The following is a 15,767-nucleotide window of genomic DNA, read 5'->3' as shown; positions in this document are numbered from 1 at the left end:
CAGAATGGGAAAGACTAGAGATCTCTTCAAGAAAATTAGAGATACCAAGGGGACATTTCATGCAAAGATGGGCTCGATAAAGGACAGAAATAGTAAGGACCTAACAGAAGCAGAAGATATTAAGAAGAGATGGCAAGAATACAGAAAAACTGTACAAAAAAGATCTTCATGACCCAGATAATCACGATTGTGTGATCACTGACCTAGAGCCAGACATCGTGGAATGTGAAGTCAAGCGGGCCTTAGAAAACATCACTAAGAACAAAGCTAGTGGAGGTGATGGAATTCCAGTTGAGCTATTTCAAATCCTGAAAGATGATGCTGTGAAAGTGCTGCACTCAATATACCAGCAAATTTGGAAAACTCAGCAGTGGCCAGAGGACTAGAAAAGGTCAGTGTTCATTCCAATCCCAAAGAAAGGCAATGCCAAAGAATGCTCAAACTACTGCACAATTGCACTCATCTCACACGCTAGTAAAGTAATGCTCAAAATTCTCCAAGCCAGGCTTCAGCAATATGTGAACCGTGAACTTTCTGATGTTCAAGCTGGTTTTAGAAAAGGCAGAGGAACCAGAGATCAAATTGCCAACATCTGCTGGATCATGGAAAAAGCAAGAGAGTTCCAGAAAAACATCTATTTATGCTTTATTGACTATGCCGAACCTTTGACCGTGTGGATCACAATAAACTGTGGAAAATTCTGAAAGAGATGGGAATACCAGACCACCTGACCTGCCTCTTGAGATATCTGTATGCAGGTCAGGAAGCAACAGTTTGAACTTGACAAGGAACAACAGACTGGCTCCAAATAGGAAAAGGTGTACATAAGGCTGTATATTATCACCCTGCTTATTTATCTTATATGCAGAGTACATCATGAGAAACGCTGGACTGGAAGAAGCACAAGCTGGAATCAAGACTGCTGGGAAAAATATCAATAACCTCAGATTTGCAGATGACACCACCCTTATGGCAGAAAGTGAAGAGGAACTCAAAAGCCTCTTGATGAAAGTGAAAGAGGAGAGTGAAAAAGTTGGCGTAAAGCTCAACATTCAGAAAACGAAGATCATGGCATCCGGCCCCATCACTTCCTGGGAAATAGATGGGGAAACAGTGTCAGACTTCATTTTTTGGGGCTCCAAAATCACAGCAGATGGTGACTGCAGCCATGAAATTAAAAGACGGTTACTCCTCGGAAGGAAAGTTATGACCAACCTAGATAGCATATTCAAAGACAGAGAAATTATTGCCAACAAGGTCCGTCTAGTCAAGGCTATGGTTTTTCCTGTGGTCATGTATGGATGTGAGAGTTGGACTGTGAAGAAGGCTGAGCACTGAAGAATTGATGCTTTTGAACTGTGGTGTTGGAGAAGACTCTTGAGAGTCCCTTGGACTGCAAGGAGATCCAACCAGTCCATTCTGAAGGACACCAGCCCTGGGATTTCTTTGGAAGGAATGATGCTAAAGCTGAAATTCCAGTACTTTGGCCCCCTCATGCGAAGAGTTGACTCATTGGAAAAGATTCTGATGCTGGGAGGGATTGGGTGCAGGAGGAGAAGTGGACAACAGAGGATGAGATGGCTGGATGGCATCACTGACTCGATGGACGTGAGTCTGAGTGAACTCCGGGAGTTGGTGATGGACAGGGAGGCCTGGCGTGCTGCAATTCATGGGGTCGCGAAGAGTCGGCCAGACTGAGCTACTGAACTGAACTGAACTGAACACATAAGAAAAACACCAATACAGTATCAGTTCAGTTCAGCTCAGTTAAGTTGCTCAGTCGTGTCCGACTCTTTGCGACCCTATGAATCGCAGCACGCCTGGCCTCCCTGTCCATCACAAACTCCCGGAGTTCACTCAGACTCACGTCCATTGAGTCAGTGATGCTATCCAGCCATCTCATCCTCTGTTGTCCCCTTCTCCTCCTGCCTCTAATCCCTCCCAGCATCAGACTCTTTTCCAATGAGTCAACTCTTTGCATGAGGTGGCCAAAGTACTGGAGTTTCAGCTTTCGCATCATTCCTTCCAAAGAAATCCCAGGGCTGATCTCCTTCAGAATGGACTGGTTGGATCTCCTTGCAGTCCAAGGGACTCTCAAGAGTCTTCTCCAACACCACAGTTCAAAAGCATCCATTCTACAGTGCTCAGCCTTCTTCACAGTCCAACTCACATCCATACATGACCACTGGGAAACCATAGCCTTGACTAGACGGACCTTTGTTGGCAATAATGTTTCTGCTTCTGAATATGCTATCTAGGTTGGTCATAACTTTTCTTCCAAGGAGTAAGCGTCTTTTTATATCATGGCTGCAGTCACCATCTGCAGTGATTTTAGAGCCCCCCAAAATAAAGTCTGACACTGTTTCCACTGTTTCTCCATCTATTTCCCATGAAGTGATGGGACCGGATGCCATGATCTTCATTTTCTGAATGTTGAGCTTTAAGCCAACTTTTTCACTCTCCTCTTTCACTTTCATCAAGAGGCTTTTTAGTTCCTCTTCACTTTCTGCCATAAGGGTGGTGTCATCTGCATATCTGAGATTATTGATATTTCTCCCAGCAGTCTTGATTCCAGCTTGTGTTTCTTCCAGTCCAGCGTTTCTCATGATGTACTCTGCATATAAGTTAAATAAGCAGGGTGACAATATCCAGCCTTGATGTACTCCTTTTCCTATTTGGAACCAGTCTCTTGTTCCGTGTCCAGTTCTAACTGTTGCTTCTTGACCTGCATACTGATTTCTCAAGAGGCAGGTCAGGTGGTCTGGTATTCCCATCTGTTTCAGAATACTAACACATATATATGGAATTTAGAAAGATTGTAGCAATAACCCTGTATGTGAGACAGCAAAAGAGACACAGATGTATAGAACAGTCTTTTGGACTCTGTGGGAGAGGGAGAGGGTGGGATGATTTGGGAGAATGGCATTGAAACATGTATAATATCATATAAGAAATGAATCACCAGTCCAGGTCTGATGCAGGATACAGGATGCTTGGGGCTGGTGCACTGGGATGACCCAGAGGGATGGTACGGGGAGGGAGGTGGAAAGGGGGTTCAGGATGGGGAACACGTGTACACCCGTGGCAGATTCATGTTGATGTATGGCAAAACCAATACAATATTATAAAGTAAAAAAAAAGAAAGAAAGAAACAGACACATTGCCATATGTAAAACAAATGGCCAGTGGGAAGCTGCTGTATAACACAGAGAGCTCAACCAGGTGCTCTGTGACAGCCTAAAGGGATGAGATGGGGTAGGTGGTGGGAGGTAGACTCGAGAGGGAGGGAACATATGTATACTTATGGCTGCTTCGTGCTGATGTATGCCAGAAACCAACACAACATTGTAAAGCATTTATCCTCTACTTAAAAATAAATAAATTCTTAAAAAATAGTCAGTTCCCACAATTGGAAATCATGAAGTGAGTCACCAGTCCAGGTTCAATGCACGATGCTGGATGCTTGGGGCTGGTGCACTGGGACGACCCAGAGGGATGGTACGGGGAGGGAGGAGGGAAGAGGGTTCAGGATGGGGAACACGTATATCCCTGTAGTGGATTCATGTTGACGTATGGCAAAGCCAGTACAATATTGTAAAGTTAAAAAATAAAATAAAATAAATAAAAAATTTAAAAAAAAAAGAAAATCATGATTCTTTTCCCAGTTGCCAGACCCAAGACTGTTTTCAATCTCAAAGCTTAGAAATTAAACGGATTAAATAGGAGATGAGCCCCCCTTTTGGAAGCCCATTCTTGTTCTTCAGAATGGTAACACTCTTCAAGGACATAACTTGGTGGCCAGTTGATTCCACTGGACTCCAGTCCTGGTGTGAGCAGCGATTCTTCTTTACCAAGTTGAATATTTATGTGTTTGCGTTTGCCTTTCCTGCCTGCAGTGCCTTGGCAAACACACCATTGAAAGACAACACATCATCCAATTTTGGTTTTTAACACGTATTTATTTATATTTCCTTTTGGTTGTGCTGGGTCTCCCTTATTGCATGTGCAGTGTCTCTAGCTGTGGCAGCGTGGGCTACTCTCTAGTTGTGAGGGTAGTGATAAGTGTGGGCTTCTCCTTGTGGTGACTTCTCCTGCTGTGGAGCACAGGCTCTAGCATGGATGGGCTTCAGTAGTTGTGGCTTATGGGCTCTAGAGCACAGGCTCAGTAGTTGTGGCACGCAGGCTTACTTGCCCCATGGCAAGTGAAATCCTACTGAGCCAGGGATCAAACCTCAGTGCCCTGAACTGGCAGGTAGACTCTCAGTCACTGGACCACCAAGGAAAGTCCCATTCAATTTCTTTATGGTGAAGAATATGGGAAAATAAACATCCATCAAGACATCTAGTAGTTTGAACATATTCTGTACCCCGTGAAGCTGCTCAGCATCATATATCTCCAGGGTGGCAATTCTGTGATTCAATTCTTACTCTCCTGAACTCTAATCCAGCACTCTGTCCTGGCACAATACCTGAATATATGTCCCCTTTCATTCAGATTTGGTCACCATCTGGATCTTGTGTTTCAACCTCAGTAAATTCACCTAGAGTGAGGCAGCTAGACCCAACAATTTATTAGCACCTGACCTGTTCTAATCTTCTTGGTTTTGCAGTTTTTCTGTCCTAGTGATACAAGTTCAAACCTTATTTTGGAAGCATACTAAGTATATGCAGAAAAGTTCAACCATGCTGAAAATCAAATAAATAATTTGTTTGTCAGTGTATTTTCTGTTTGGACATAGAACGTGATCTGATAAATGCTGAAATCCAGGATTTAAGCTCTATGAGGGCAAAGATTTTTGTCTTTTTTTCCTCCCTTCACTTCTGTGTTCCAGATATTTGCATCAGCCTGGCACACTGAGAACTTCTCAGTAAGTACTGTTGAATAAATGAATTTGGCAAGAACTAGCAATGGTATTAAGAACAGGCACTATTTCATAACTCCCATTCAACTATTCTGAGTCTGTACTTGAAGTGGCTGATATCAGCCTGCAAGACTGGAAATCCAATCCATTTACAGTGATGGATTAGTAAAAGGAGGGATACAGAGAATAGAACTGAGGTTAATAGAGACAACACTGTAAGAGGTGAAGACAAAGTACTCACTAGGCAATTTTGACAAAAATCCCTTGTGGAGGATGGATAAGAAACAAAACTTGATGTGACTAAAAGGCAAAATTTCTTGTTGGAGAGAGTGTGGAGAAAAGGGTACCCTCCTATACTGGTGGTGGGAATGTAAATTGGTACAGCCACTATGGAGATTCCTTAAAAAACTAAATATAGAAGTTCATATAGAATGTATGATCCCACAATCCCACTCCTTGGCATACATGCAGAGAAAACCATAATTCAAAAAGATACATGCTCTTCAATGTTTATTGCAACAAAACTGTTTATTCACCAAAACTGGGACAAGGAAGCAACCCAAATGTCCATCAAGAGAGGAATGATTGAAGATGTGTACATATATACAATGGAATATTACTCCGTTATGAAAAAGAACAAAATAATGCCATTTTCATTAACATAGATGGACCTAGAGATTATCAAACTAAGTGTAGTAAGTCATACAAATATATTGTATCACTTACATGTGGAATCCAATAAAAAATGATACAAACAAACTCACAAAACAGAAAGACTCACAGACCTCAAAATCAACCTCATGATTACCAAAGGGAAGCGTGAGGGGTGGGGGTAGTGATAAATTGGGAAATTGGAATGAACATATATACACTACTATGTATAAAATAGACAACTAATAAGGACCTACTGAATAGCACTAGGAACCCTACTCAATATTCTGTAATCACCTATGTGGGAAAAGAATCTGAGAAAGTATGGATATATACATATAACTGATTCACTTAACTATATAGCAGAAACTAATACAACATTGTGAATCAACTATACTCCAATAATTTTTTAAAAATATTCTGTGGTAACCTATACAGGAAAAGAATCTGAAAAAGAATAGATCTGGGTACATGTATAACTGATTCACTTTGCTGTGCACCTGAAATTAACACAACATTGTAAGTCAACTATACTTCAATAAAAATTTTTTAAAAGAGGCAGGATTTCAAACACTTGAATGCCAATATAGTATACTGAGTAAATGCAACCTGTTGAGTAATTAAGCATAGGTCTACATTCTAAAATTCAATCAGTGGTCATTAAAAAACACTCTCTCTACATATGTAAAATTATTAAATAATAGTTGATAGTCTAAGTTCATGAAATGTGTTCCTAAGACAATTCTGAAATTGTTTAATGAGCTGAATGCAAGATATTTGCATTAAAATGTATATGCTTTGCTTAAATAAAATACATGTTTATTCAAATCACACATACAAGAAAGAGGCAGGATTTCTTTAGCCAACTACTGCTATCACTGTCAGCTCAAAACCCTTGGATCAGTGTTCCCATCACTGAACACAGAGTGTTCTTCCAAGGACTTTTTGTAGAGCCCTCTTGATGTCCCTGTTCCTCAGGCTGTAGATGAAAGGGTTCAGCATGGGGGTGACCACAGTGTACATCACCGAGGCAATCATGCCTCTCCAGGAAAATGAATCAGAACTGAGATAAACACCAAGGCCTGTCCCATAGAACAAAGAAAGCACAGACAGGTGAGATGCACAGGTACAAAATGCCTTATATTTCCCATGAGCTGATGGGATTCTCAGAATGGAGGAGACAATGCGGGTGTAGGAGAAAAGGATCCCTGAGAAGGGAGCAATGCCAAGAAAGCCAGTCACCACGTACAGCAGGATGTAACTGATGAGCGTGTCTGAGCAGGCAAGTGTGAGGACCTGAGAAAATTCACAATAAAAGTGTGGAATGACCCAGTTGGTACAGAAGGACAGCCGTAACATCAGCAGACTCTGGATCAAGGAGTATAATAAGCTGATGAACCAAGACACAAGAACCAGCAGACCACAGAGGCAAGGGTTCATGATGACTGTGTAGTGCAGGGGGTGACAGATGGCCACAAAGCGGTCATAGGCCATCACAGTCAGGAGAAAAGTGTCCATAACTCCAAAAACCGTGAAAAAATACATCTGGGTGGTGCAGCCTGCGTAGCTGATAGATTTGCTCTGTGTCTGGATGTTCACCAGCATCTTTGGAACTGTGGTGGAAGTGAAACAGACATCGGTAAAGGCCAGGTTGGAGATGAAGAAGTACATGGGGGTGTGGAGGTGGGAGTCTGAGCTGATGGCCAGGATGATGAGCAGGTTCCCAAGGACAGTGACCACAAACATAGATAGAAACAGCTCAAATAAGATGTGCTGGTGCTCTGAGTCTTGGGAAAATCCCAGGAGTAAAAATTCTAAAACACGTGTTTGATTTCCTGCTTTCATGTTGCTGATGCATCTGCTAGATGATTGAAGAAAGGGGGGAGAAACATGAAATAACCACTGGACTGACTCTAGAGTCTCTCTGTGTGTGTTAGAGGAGCCCACTAGGCTCCTGTGTCCATGGAATTCTCCAGGCAAGAATACTGGAGTGGGTAGTCTATCCCTTCTCCAGGGGATCTTCCTAACCTAGGGATCGAACTCAGGTTTCCTGCATTTCAAGCAGATACTTTACTGTCTGAGCCACCATGGAAGCCCATAGAGTCTTTCTACTTCTTTAATTTCTTAAAGTGAATGATTTGGTATAAAAGCATTAACATGACAAAGCTTCAGAATCCTATATTGCTATTTGTCTATACAGCATTTCAACCACTGTCCACTGACCTTTGGGATACACATCCATCCTCTTCACTCTGGCTTGTTGTTGGTTAATCACTAAGGTGTATCTGATTCTTTGCAACTGCATGGACTACAGCCCACCAGGCTCCTCTGTCCATGGGACTTTCCAGGCAAAATAATGGAATGGGTGGCCATTTCCTTCTCCAGAGTCTCTTCCTGATGCAGGGATCAAAATCGTGTCTGCTGCATTGCAGGCAGATTCTTTACTACTGAGTCACCAGGGAAGCTTCTATCTCTGGCTTCAGTTCAGTTCAGTTCAGTTGCTCATTCATGTCTGACTCTTTGCAACCCCATGAACTGCAGCATGTCAGGCCTCCCTGTCCATCACCAACTCCTGGAGTTCACCCAAACTAATCTCCAAGGATTCGGTGATGCCATCCAGCCATCTCATCCTCCGTTGTCCCCTTTTCCTCCTGCCCCCAATCCCTCCCAGCATCAGAGTCTTTTCCAATGAGTCAACTCTTCACATGAGCTGGCCAAAGTATTGGAGTTTCAGCTTTAGCATCATTCCTTCCAAAGAACAGCTAGGACTGATCTCCTTTAGAATGCACTGGTTGGATCTTCTTGCAGTCCAAGGGACTCTCAAGTCTTTTCCAGCACCACAGTTCAAAAGCATCAATTCTTTGGTGCTCAGCTTCCTTCACAGTCCAATTTTCACATCCATAAATGACCGCCAGAAAAACCATAGCCTTGACTAGATGGACCTTTGTTGGCAAAGTAATGTCTCTGCTTTTGAATATGCTATTTAGGTTGGTCATAACTTTCCTTTCAAGGAGTAAGCGTCGTTTAATTTCATGGCTGCAATCACCATCTGCAGTGATTTTGCAGCCCCCAAAAAAGTCTGACACTGTTTCCACTGTTTCCCCATCTATTTGCCATGAAGTGATGGGACCAGATGCTGTGACCTTAGTTTTCTAAATGTTGAGCTTTAACCCAATTTTTTCACTCTTCTCTTTCACTTTCATCAAGAGGCTTTTTAGTTCCTCTTTACTTTCTGCCATAAGGGTGGTGTCATCTGCATATCTGAGGATATTGGTATTTCTCCTGGCAATCTTGATTCCAGCTTGCGGTTCTTCCAGTCCAGCATTTCTCATGATGTACTCTGCATAGAAGTTAAATAAGCAGGGTGACAATATACAGTCTTGACATACTTTTTTCCTATTTGGAACCAGTCTGTTGTTCCATGTCCAGTTCTAACTGTTGCTTCTTGACCTGCATACAAGTTTCTCAAGAGGCAGGTCAGGTGGTCTGGTATTCCCATCTCTTTCAGAATTTTCAACAGTTTATTGTGATCCAGACAGTCAAAGGCTTTAGCATAGTCAATAAAGTAGAAATAGATGTTTTTTCTGGAATTCTCACTTTTTCCATGATCCAGCGGATGTTAGCAATTTGATCTCTGGTTCCTCTGCCTTTTCTAAAACCAGATTGAACATCTGGAAGTTCATGGTTCACGTATTGCTGACGCCTGGCTTGAACAATTTTGAGCATTACTTTACTAGAATGTGAGATGAGTGCAATTGTGTGGTAGTTTGAGCATTCTTTGGCATTGCCTTTCTTTGGGATTGGAATGAAAACTGACCTTTTCCAGTCCTGTGGCCACTGCTGATTTTCCAGATTTGCTGCCATATTGAGTGCAGCACTTTCACAGCATCATCTTTCAGGATTTGAAATAGCTCAACTGGAATTCCATCACCTCCACTAGCTTTGTTTGTGTGATGCTTTCTAAAGCCCATTTGACTTCACATTCCAGAATGTCTGGCGCTAGGTCAGTGATGACACCATCACGATTATCTTGGTCGTGAAGATCTTTTTATACAGTTCTTCTGTGTATTCTTGCCACCTCTTCTTAATATCTTCTGCTTTTGTTAGGTCTACCATTTCTGTCCTTTATTCAGCCCATCTTTGCATGAAATGTTCCCTTGGTATCTCTAATTTTCTTGAACATATCTCTAGTCTTTACCATTCTATTGTTTTCCTCTATTTCTTTGCATTGATTGCTGAGGCAGGCTTTCTTATCTCTCCTTGCTATTCTTTGGAACTCTGCATTCAGATGCTTATATCTTTCCTTTTCTCCTTTGCTTTTCGCTTCTCTTGTTTAGGATCATCAAATCTAAAAGTTAGTGGAGGACTTCCCTGGTGGTCCAGTTGATAAGAATTCACCTGCCAATGCAGGGAACATGGGCTTGATCTCTGGTCCAAGAAGATCCCACATGTTGCAGCACAACTAAGCCCATATGTCACACCTGGTTCATTCTTGCTCTAAAGCAAAAGTGGAACATGAAGCCCAGTGAAATACAGTAACTTGTTCTAGATTATTTACCTTGTCTGGGACCAGAAATGAGTTTGTTAACCATGCCTCAGAGGTGAGAAAATTTGAGAGAATATCTCAACTATCTAGACAGAGTACTGTGGGATGAGTAGAATTAAAGTTTATTTCTTATGTAAAAATGAAGAAAATATTTTCACTAAATAATAAAACACATTTACAAATGTTTAGGGGCTTCCCTGATAGTTCAGTTGGTAAAGAATCCGCCTGCGATGCAGGAGACCCTGATTCAATTCCTAGGTCAAAAAGATCTGCTGGAGAATGGATAGGCTACCCACTCCAGTATTCTTGAGCTTACATTGTGGCTCAGCTGGTAAAGAATCTGCCTGCAATGAGGGAGACCTGGGTTCAATCCCTGGGTCGGGAAGACACTCTGGAGAAGGGAAAACCTACCACTCTAGTTTTCTGTCCTGGAGAATTCCATGGGCTGTATTGTCCATGGTGTTGCAGAGTCAGACACGACTGAGCAAGTTTCACCTACAAATGTTTAATGCCTGGTATGACAAGGACATTGAGGGCAGGAGGAGAAAGGAGCGGTAAAGGATGAAATTGTTAGATAGCGTTATTGACTCAATGGACATGAGTTTGAGCAAATTCCAGGAGATGGTGAAGGACAAGGAAGCCTGGCATGCTGCAGTCCATGGGGTCACAAAGAGCTGGACATGACTGATTGCCCAAACAACAACAAATACCAAGACTATCACTATCTCATAGAAACAGGGCTATGTGCTTCCTGGACATTTGTCATGTGATGAAACACTCTTCACCTGGGAAGTTAAGGGACTGGTTTAAATGTCCAAGGAAAATGTGTCCATCAAGTCTTAAACCATTTCAGTACCATTAGATACTAGAATGGTCACAAATAAAATTTTGTTCTCTATGCTGTTGCTGCTGCTGCTGCTAAGTCACTTCAGTCGTGTCCAACTCTGTGAAACCCCATAGGTGGCAGCCCACCAGGTTCCCCCGTCCCTGGGATTCTCCAGGCAAGAACACTGGAATGGGTTTTCATTTCCTTCTCCAATGCATGAAAGTGAAAAGGGAAAGTGAAGTCACTCAGTCGTGTCTGACTCCTAGCGACCCCATGGACTGCAGCCTACCAGGCTCCTCTGTCCATGGGATTTCCCAGGCAAGAGTACTGGAGTATGGTGCTCATTAAATATTGGGAGGAAAGAAATTGCACCAAGATATTTACACATGAACCTGAAAGGATGAGTCGTATGTGGCACCCACATTACAGTGATGCTTAGAATGGAGCTAAGAAGATGACACTCATCTAGAGTCCACCTGCCCTCTGATTCTCACCATCCCTGGTCCTGAGGGTCTTTTACCCAAAGTAATAGATCCTATAGCCAGCAATTAGGGATAACATAAGATCATACAATGATTGATACTGAAGGACAGGGAAGCCTGGCATCCTGCAGTCCATAAGGTCACAAAGAGTCTGACACAACAGCGACTGAACAATACAATGACTGTCAGTGTTCTGTTTGCCTTTTACAAGTCTTTCTGCACACTTGCTATTCTGTAATGCACCTAATTACAAAGGAGAAAGACTACCATTGGCTGTCATCACTGTCAGTCTCCTTCGGTATTAAAATCCAAGTCCCCTAAGTTTCCTTAGGAGGATGAAGGACGGGTCAAATGGGCAAAGGGGGGTCCAAATGCGCAAACCTCCAGTTATGAAGTAAATAAGCTATGGGGTTCTACTGTATAACATGGGGACTGTTTGCATATTTGAAAGCTGCTAAGAGAGTAGAATTTAAAAGTTCTCATCACAAGAAAAAACTTTGTAATCTTTTTCTTGAGTTTGTGATCTTGTGACTTGGTCTTAACTGGCTTGTTGCCATCATTTTGAAGTATTGAGTATTGAATGTCTTCAAATATTGAATCATTTTGGTATACATCTGAAAATAATATCGTGTTATATGTCCACTGTCAGTCAATAATTTAAAATAACTCAAGGCAGATAGTGTCTTTGGAAAGATAAAAATGACCATATCATATGCAAATTGTTTAACTACACATGAGCATCTTCATTTTATCTGACTTTGGGGAAGATGGGCAGTTTGTAATTGTCTATAAGGGCTTCTGATCAGTTGAAAGGCAGTCCAACTTCCATGACTCATATTTGAAGTATGATAGTTTGTAAAAGATTCCCATGATTTTTAATAAATGTAGATTGTTCTCTTGCATTCCAACTTGCTTTATTCAGCAAAGTAGTAGAGAGTATATGAGAATGCCTGAGATTCTAGGTATTCCCTGGAGTGTGCTGTGTAAGTTAACGGATCAACTGCCTTGAAAGAGAGGAAAGTAATTTTGTCTCCTACTGACCTGTTGTGGGCTTCCCAGGTGGCACTGGTGATAAAGAACCTGCCTGCCAACACAGTATATGTAACAGGCCAGGGTTCGATCCCTGGGTGGGGATCGCAGATCTATCGCAGAGTTCTTGGCACACAGAAACCCTTCAAATGACTACAATGAGTGAATTAATAAGTAGATGAGTGTACAAACCAGTATTTCTCCAAAATCTCTGGGTGTCTATGACTCCCAAACCTTCAGCAACTCTTGTCCTCAAGGAAGTTACTATGTGGAAAGAAGATAAAAGAAATAAGATGTTAATATTAATAGAAGAGAGATAGAAAGAGAGGCAGAAAAGGAATATCAACTTTCTGCACATTAAATAACCAAGTCCAGACTTCCCTGCAGCTCAGTTGTAATCAATCTGCCTGCCAATGCAAGAGACAAGAGTTCTATCCCTGGTCTGGGAAGATTCCACATGCAGTGGAGCAACTAAGCCCATGCGCCACAACTACAGAGCCCACACTGTAGAACCTGGAAATAGCAACTACTGAGCACCTAGAGCTCATGTTCCACAACAGAAGAAGCCACCACATTGAGAAACCCAGGCACCACAACTAGAGAATACCCGCTGCTCTTTGCAATCAGAGAAAAAAGCCTGCACAGCAACAAAGACCCACATAGCCAAAAATAAATTAAACGGGCCACATGCTCACTCCCAATGTTGAACCATCCCTAGTTCCAACAATTTAGCCTATTTCCTCTGGCCATGATATTTACTTGTTCTTTCACTTGGGATCTTTCTTCTTTTCAGTTTTAATTTTTTATTGAAGTAGAGTTGATTTAAAATGTTGTGTAATCTCTGCTGAAGAGTGAAATGATTCATTTACACATATGCATTGTTTTCTATATCCTTCTCCATTATGGTTTATCACAGGATGTTGAATATAGTTCTCTGTGCTATACAGTAGGACCTTGTGGTTTGTCCATTCTGTCACCTGGGGTCTTTACCCAGGAAAGTATCAGCAATTGCTCTTCTAGTCCTTCTCTGAAATACCATCATACGTGTCTCTGACTTCCTGTCCTAATTATCTAAAGGTACAAACTTAAGGTAACTGAGAGACTGAATAGGGAAATTCCACATTTGCAAGAAATTTCACAAAGGATGAATTATCACACAGCTATTTTTCTGTGATGATAAGTAAAGATACTCATCATCTTCTGATTTCCCTTTCTGGAATTTCTTCAACATTTATATTCCAAATTCTTTCACTTCTGCTAAATACTTTTAATCTCTGAATGAGGAGATCCTTCCTTTTTGTGCTCTCCCCTCAAACACTTGAAGACCTCCTTCCAGGACAGAACAATGGGGTGTGTGTGCGAGCTTAGTCTTTTGACCGTTTGTGACCCCGTGGACTGTAGCCTTCCAGGCTTCTCTGCAAATGGGATGTTTTCCCAGCAAGAATACTGAAGTGGCTTGCTGTTTCCTCCTCCAGGGGATCTTGCCAACTCAGGGATCGATCCCTCATCTCCTGTGTTTCCTGCATTACAGGTGGATTCTTGACCACTGAGCCATCTGAGCAATGGCAGGTAAGAGGATAAAGACACTCATTCCTTTACCTCTGGTTACAGGGCCTAAGAAACTGGAAAGGAAAGAGTCAGGGAGTAGGCAGACACTAGACAAATGCCCCCTCTTTCTATCTTCTCAGCATCACCTCATGGGTGACCCTCATCCTTTCAGGATCATACACAAACATCCTGGTGCAATTTTTCTCTTCCTATAAGTATTTATGAACACCAGAGAGGATAGTACTTTCCCAGGTAATGCTAGTGGTAAACAACCTGCATGCCAATGAAATGTGGGTTCAATCCCTGGGTTGGGAAGATCCCCAGGAGGAGGGCATGGAATCCACTCTAGTATTCTTGCCTAGAGAATCCCATGGACAGAGGAACCTGGCAGGCTGTATATATAACTGTATATAAATATATATAAACTGTATAAATATATATAAACTGTATAAATATATATAAACTATATATATATATATAAAACTGAGGTGAAATCTCACTCTGTTGTGGCAACTTCACACAAGTAGTGTAGCCATTCACCTTCCCAAGCAATTATCCTCTAGAGCTATTTCTCTATAGACATCGTAGGGTTTTCTTTGCCTTGTGCTTAATAAGTCAATGCCCTTTCTACTCAATCATCTGTTTTTTCTACTTCCCACAACACTTACTGGGATATGCAGGCTTGCCAACATGGGATCACCACAGGGGCCAACTTCCCTAAATCCTGTTCTCTCGTGGAGTGTGGGTGATGAAGGAAGAAGGTCTGTCCCACTAAAAACAAAGATATAGACCCCAAACATGGTCTGTTTGGGGTCTGTTGATTTCACCTGGAGAAGGCATTGAGTGTCTTTGGTCTCGCACATGGAGGCCTTGGTGACTATAAGTTGATGTGTTACAGCTTTTGTGCCCCTAGAGACTGAATGCCTTCTGAAGCTTGTTAGACAAATTGATCAATGGATCTTCAATTCTCTGTTCAGTTTGACTCCTTAAGGACAAGGAGCACACAGGGAAGGATCTCTGACCTGCCCAGTTCCTTGTCCCTGTGAGACTTACAGAGGGTCTACCTGTGATTCCTGTATTTTGGGTCTGTTTACTCTGGGAAGAATCACTCTGGTCTCCCTTCAATCTCTTCTTTGAGACAAGTGTCAGCATTTTGGATTTGTAGTTTCCACATTAGAAAGATTGCAGGGTACCAAAGGGTGCCAGGATTCACTAGGGTAGTTCTCAAACTTAAGCCTGCACCAAAATTATCTTGAGAATGTGTTACACCACACACTGCACAGTCCTAACCGAAGTTTCTGCCTCAGTAGATTTGGGGTTGAGTTTTTTGGGTGGTACTTAGTGGTAAAGTATCCACCTGCCAACACAGGGGACTCGAGTTCAGTCCCTGGGTCAGGAAGATCCACTGGAGAAGGAAATGCCAATCCACTCTAGTACTGTTTCCTGGGAAATCTCATGGACAGAGAAGCCTGGTGGGCTAAAGTCCATGGAGTTACATGAGAGTTGGACACAACTTAGTGACTAAACAACAACAATGTTTGGGGCTTAGCTCTAATAGTTTGGATTTTTTTAAGTTTCCAAATTTTGCCAGTCCCCACGACAATCTTTTGAGAATCACTGTCCTGGGGTTCAGTTCAGTTCAGTCGCTCAGTCGTGTCCAACACTTTGTGACCCCATGAACCATATCATCCTCTGTCGTCCCGTTCTCCCCCTACCCTCAATCTTTCCCAGCATCAGGGTCTTTTCAAAAGTGTCAGCTCTTCACATCAGGTGGCCAAAGTATTGGAGTTTCAGCTACAACATCAGTCCTTTCAATGAACACC

At 42.2% G+C, this 15,767-nt stretch overlaps 1 protein-coding gene across 1 annotated transcript; it reads right to left on the bottom strand.

Annotated features, from left to right (window-relative positions):
• Positions 1–6,093: 6,093 nt before the first annotated feature.
• On the bottom strand, positions 6,094–7,409 carry LOC113895958 (olfactory receptor 7D4-like). The gene has a single exon (XM_027547831.1). It carries the CDS (start codon positions 7,356–7,358, stop codon positions 6,426–6,428), a length of 933 nt encoding a protein of 310 aa, XP_027403632.1. The 5' UTR covers positions 7,359–7,409; the 3' UTR covers positions 6,094–6,425.
• Positions 7,410–15,767: the final 8,358 nt, after the last annotated feature.

The sequence above is a fragment of the Bos indicus x Bos taurus genome, chromosome 7 (assembly GCF_003369695.1).
Source record: "Bos indicus x Bos taurus breed Angus x Brahman F1 hybrid chromosome 7, Bos_hybrid_MaternalHap_v2.0, whole genome shotgun sequence".
In the NCBI taxonomy this organism is placed as follows: domain Eukaryota; kingdom Metazoa; phylum Chordata; class Mammalia; order Artiodactyla; family Bovidae; genus Bos; species Bos indicus x Bos taurus.
Note: the sequence above shows the minus strand (reverse complement) of the source record. Positions and strands in the feature narration are given on the sequence as shown.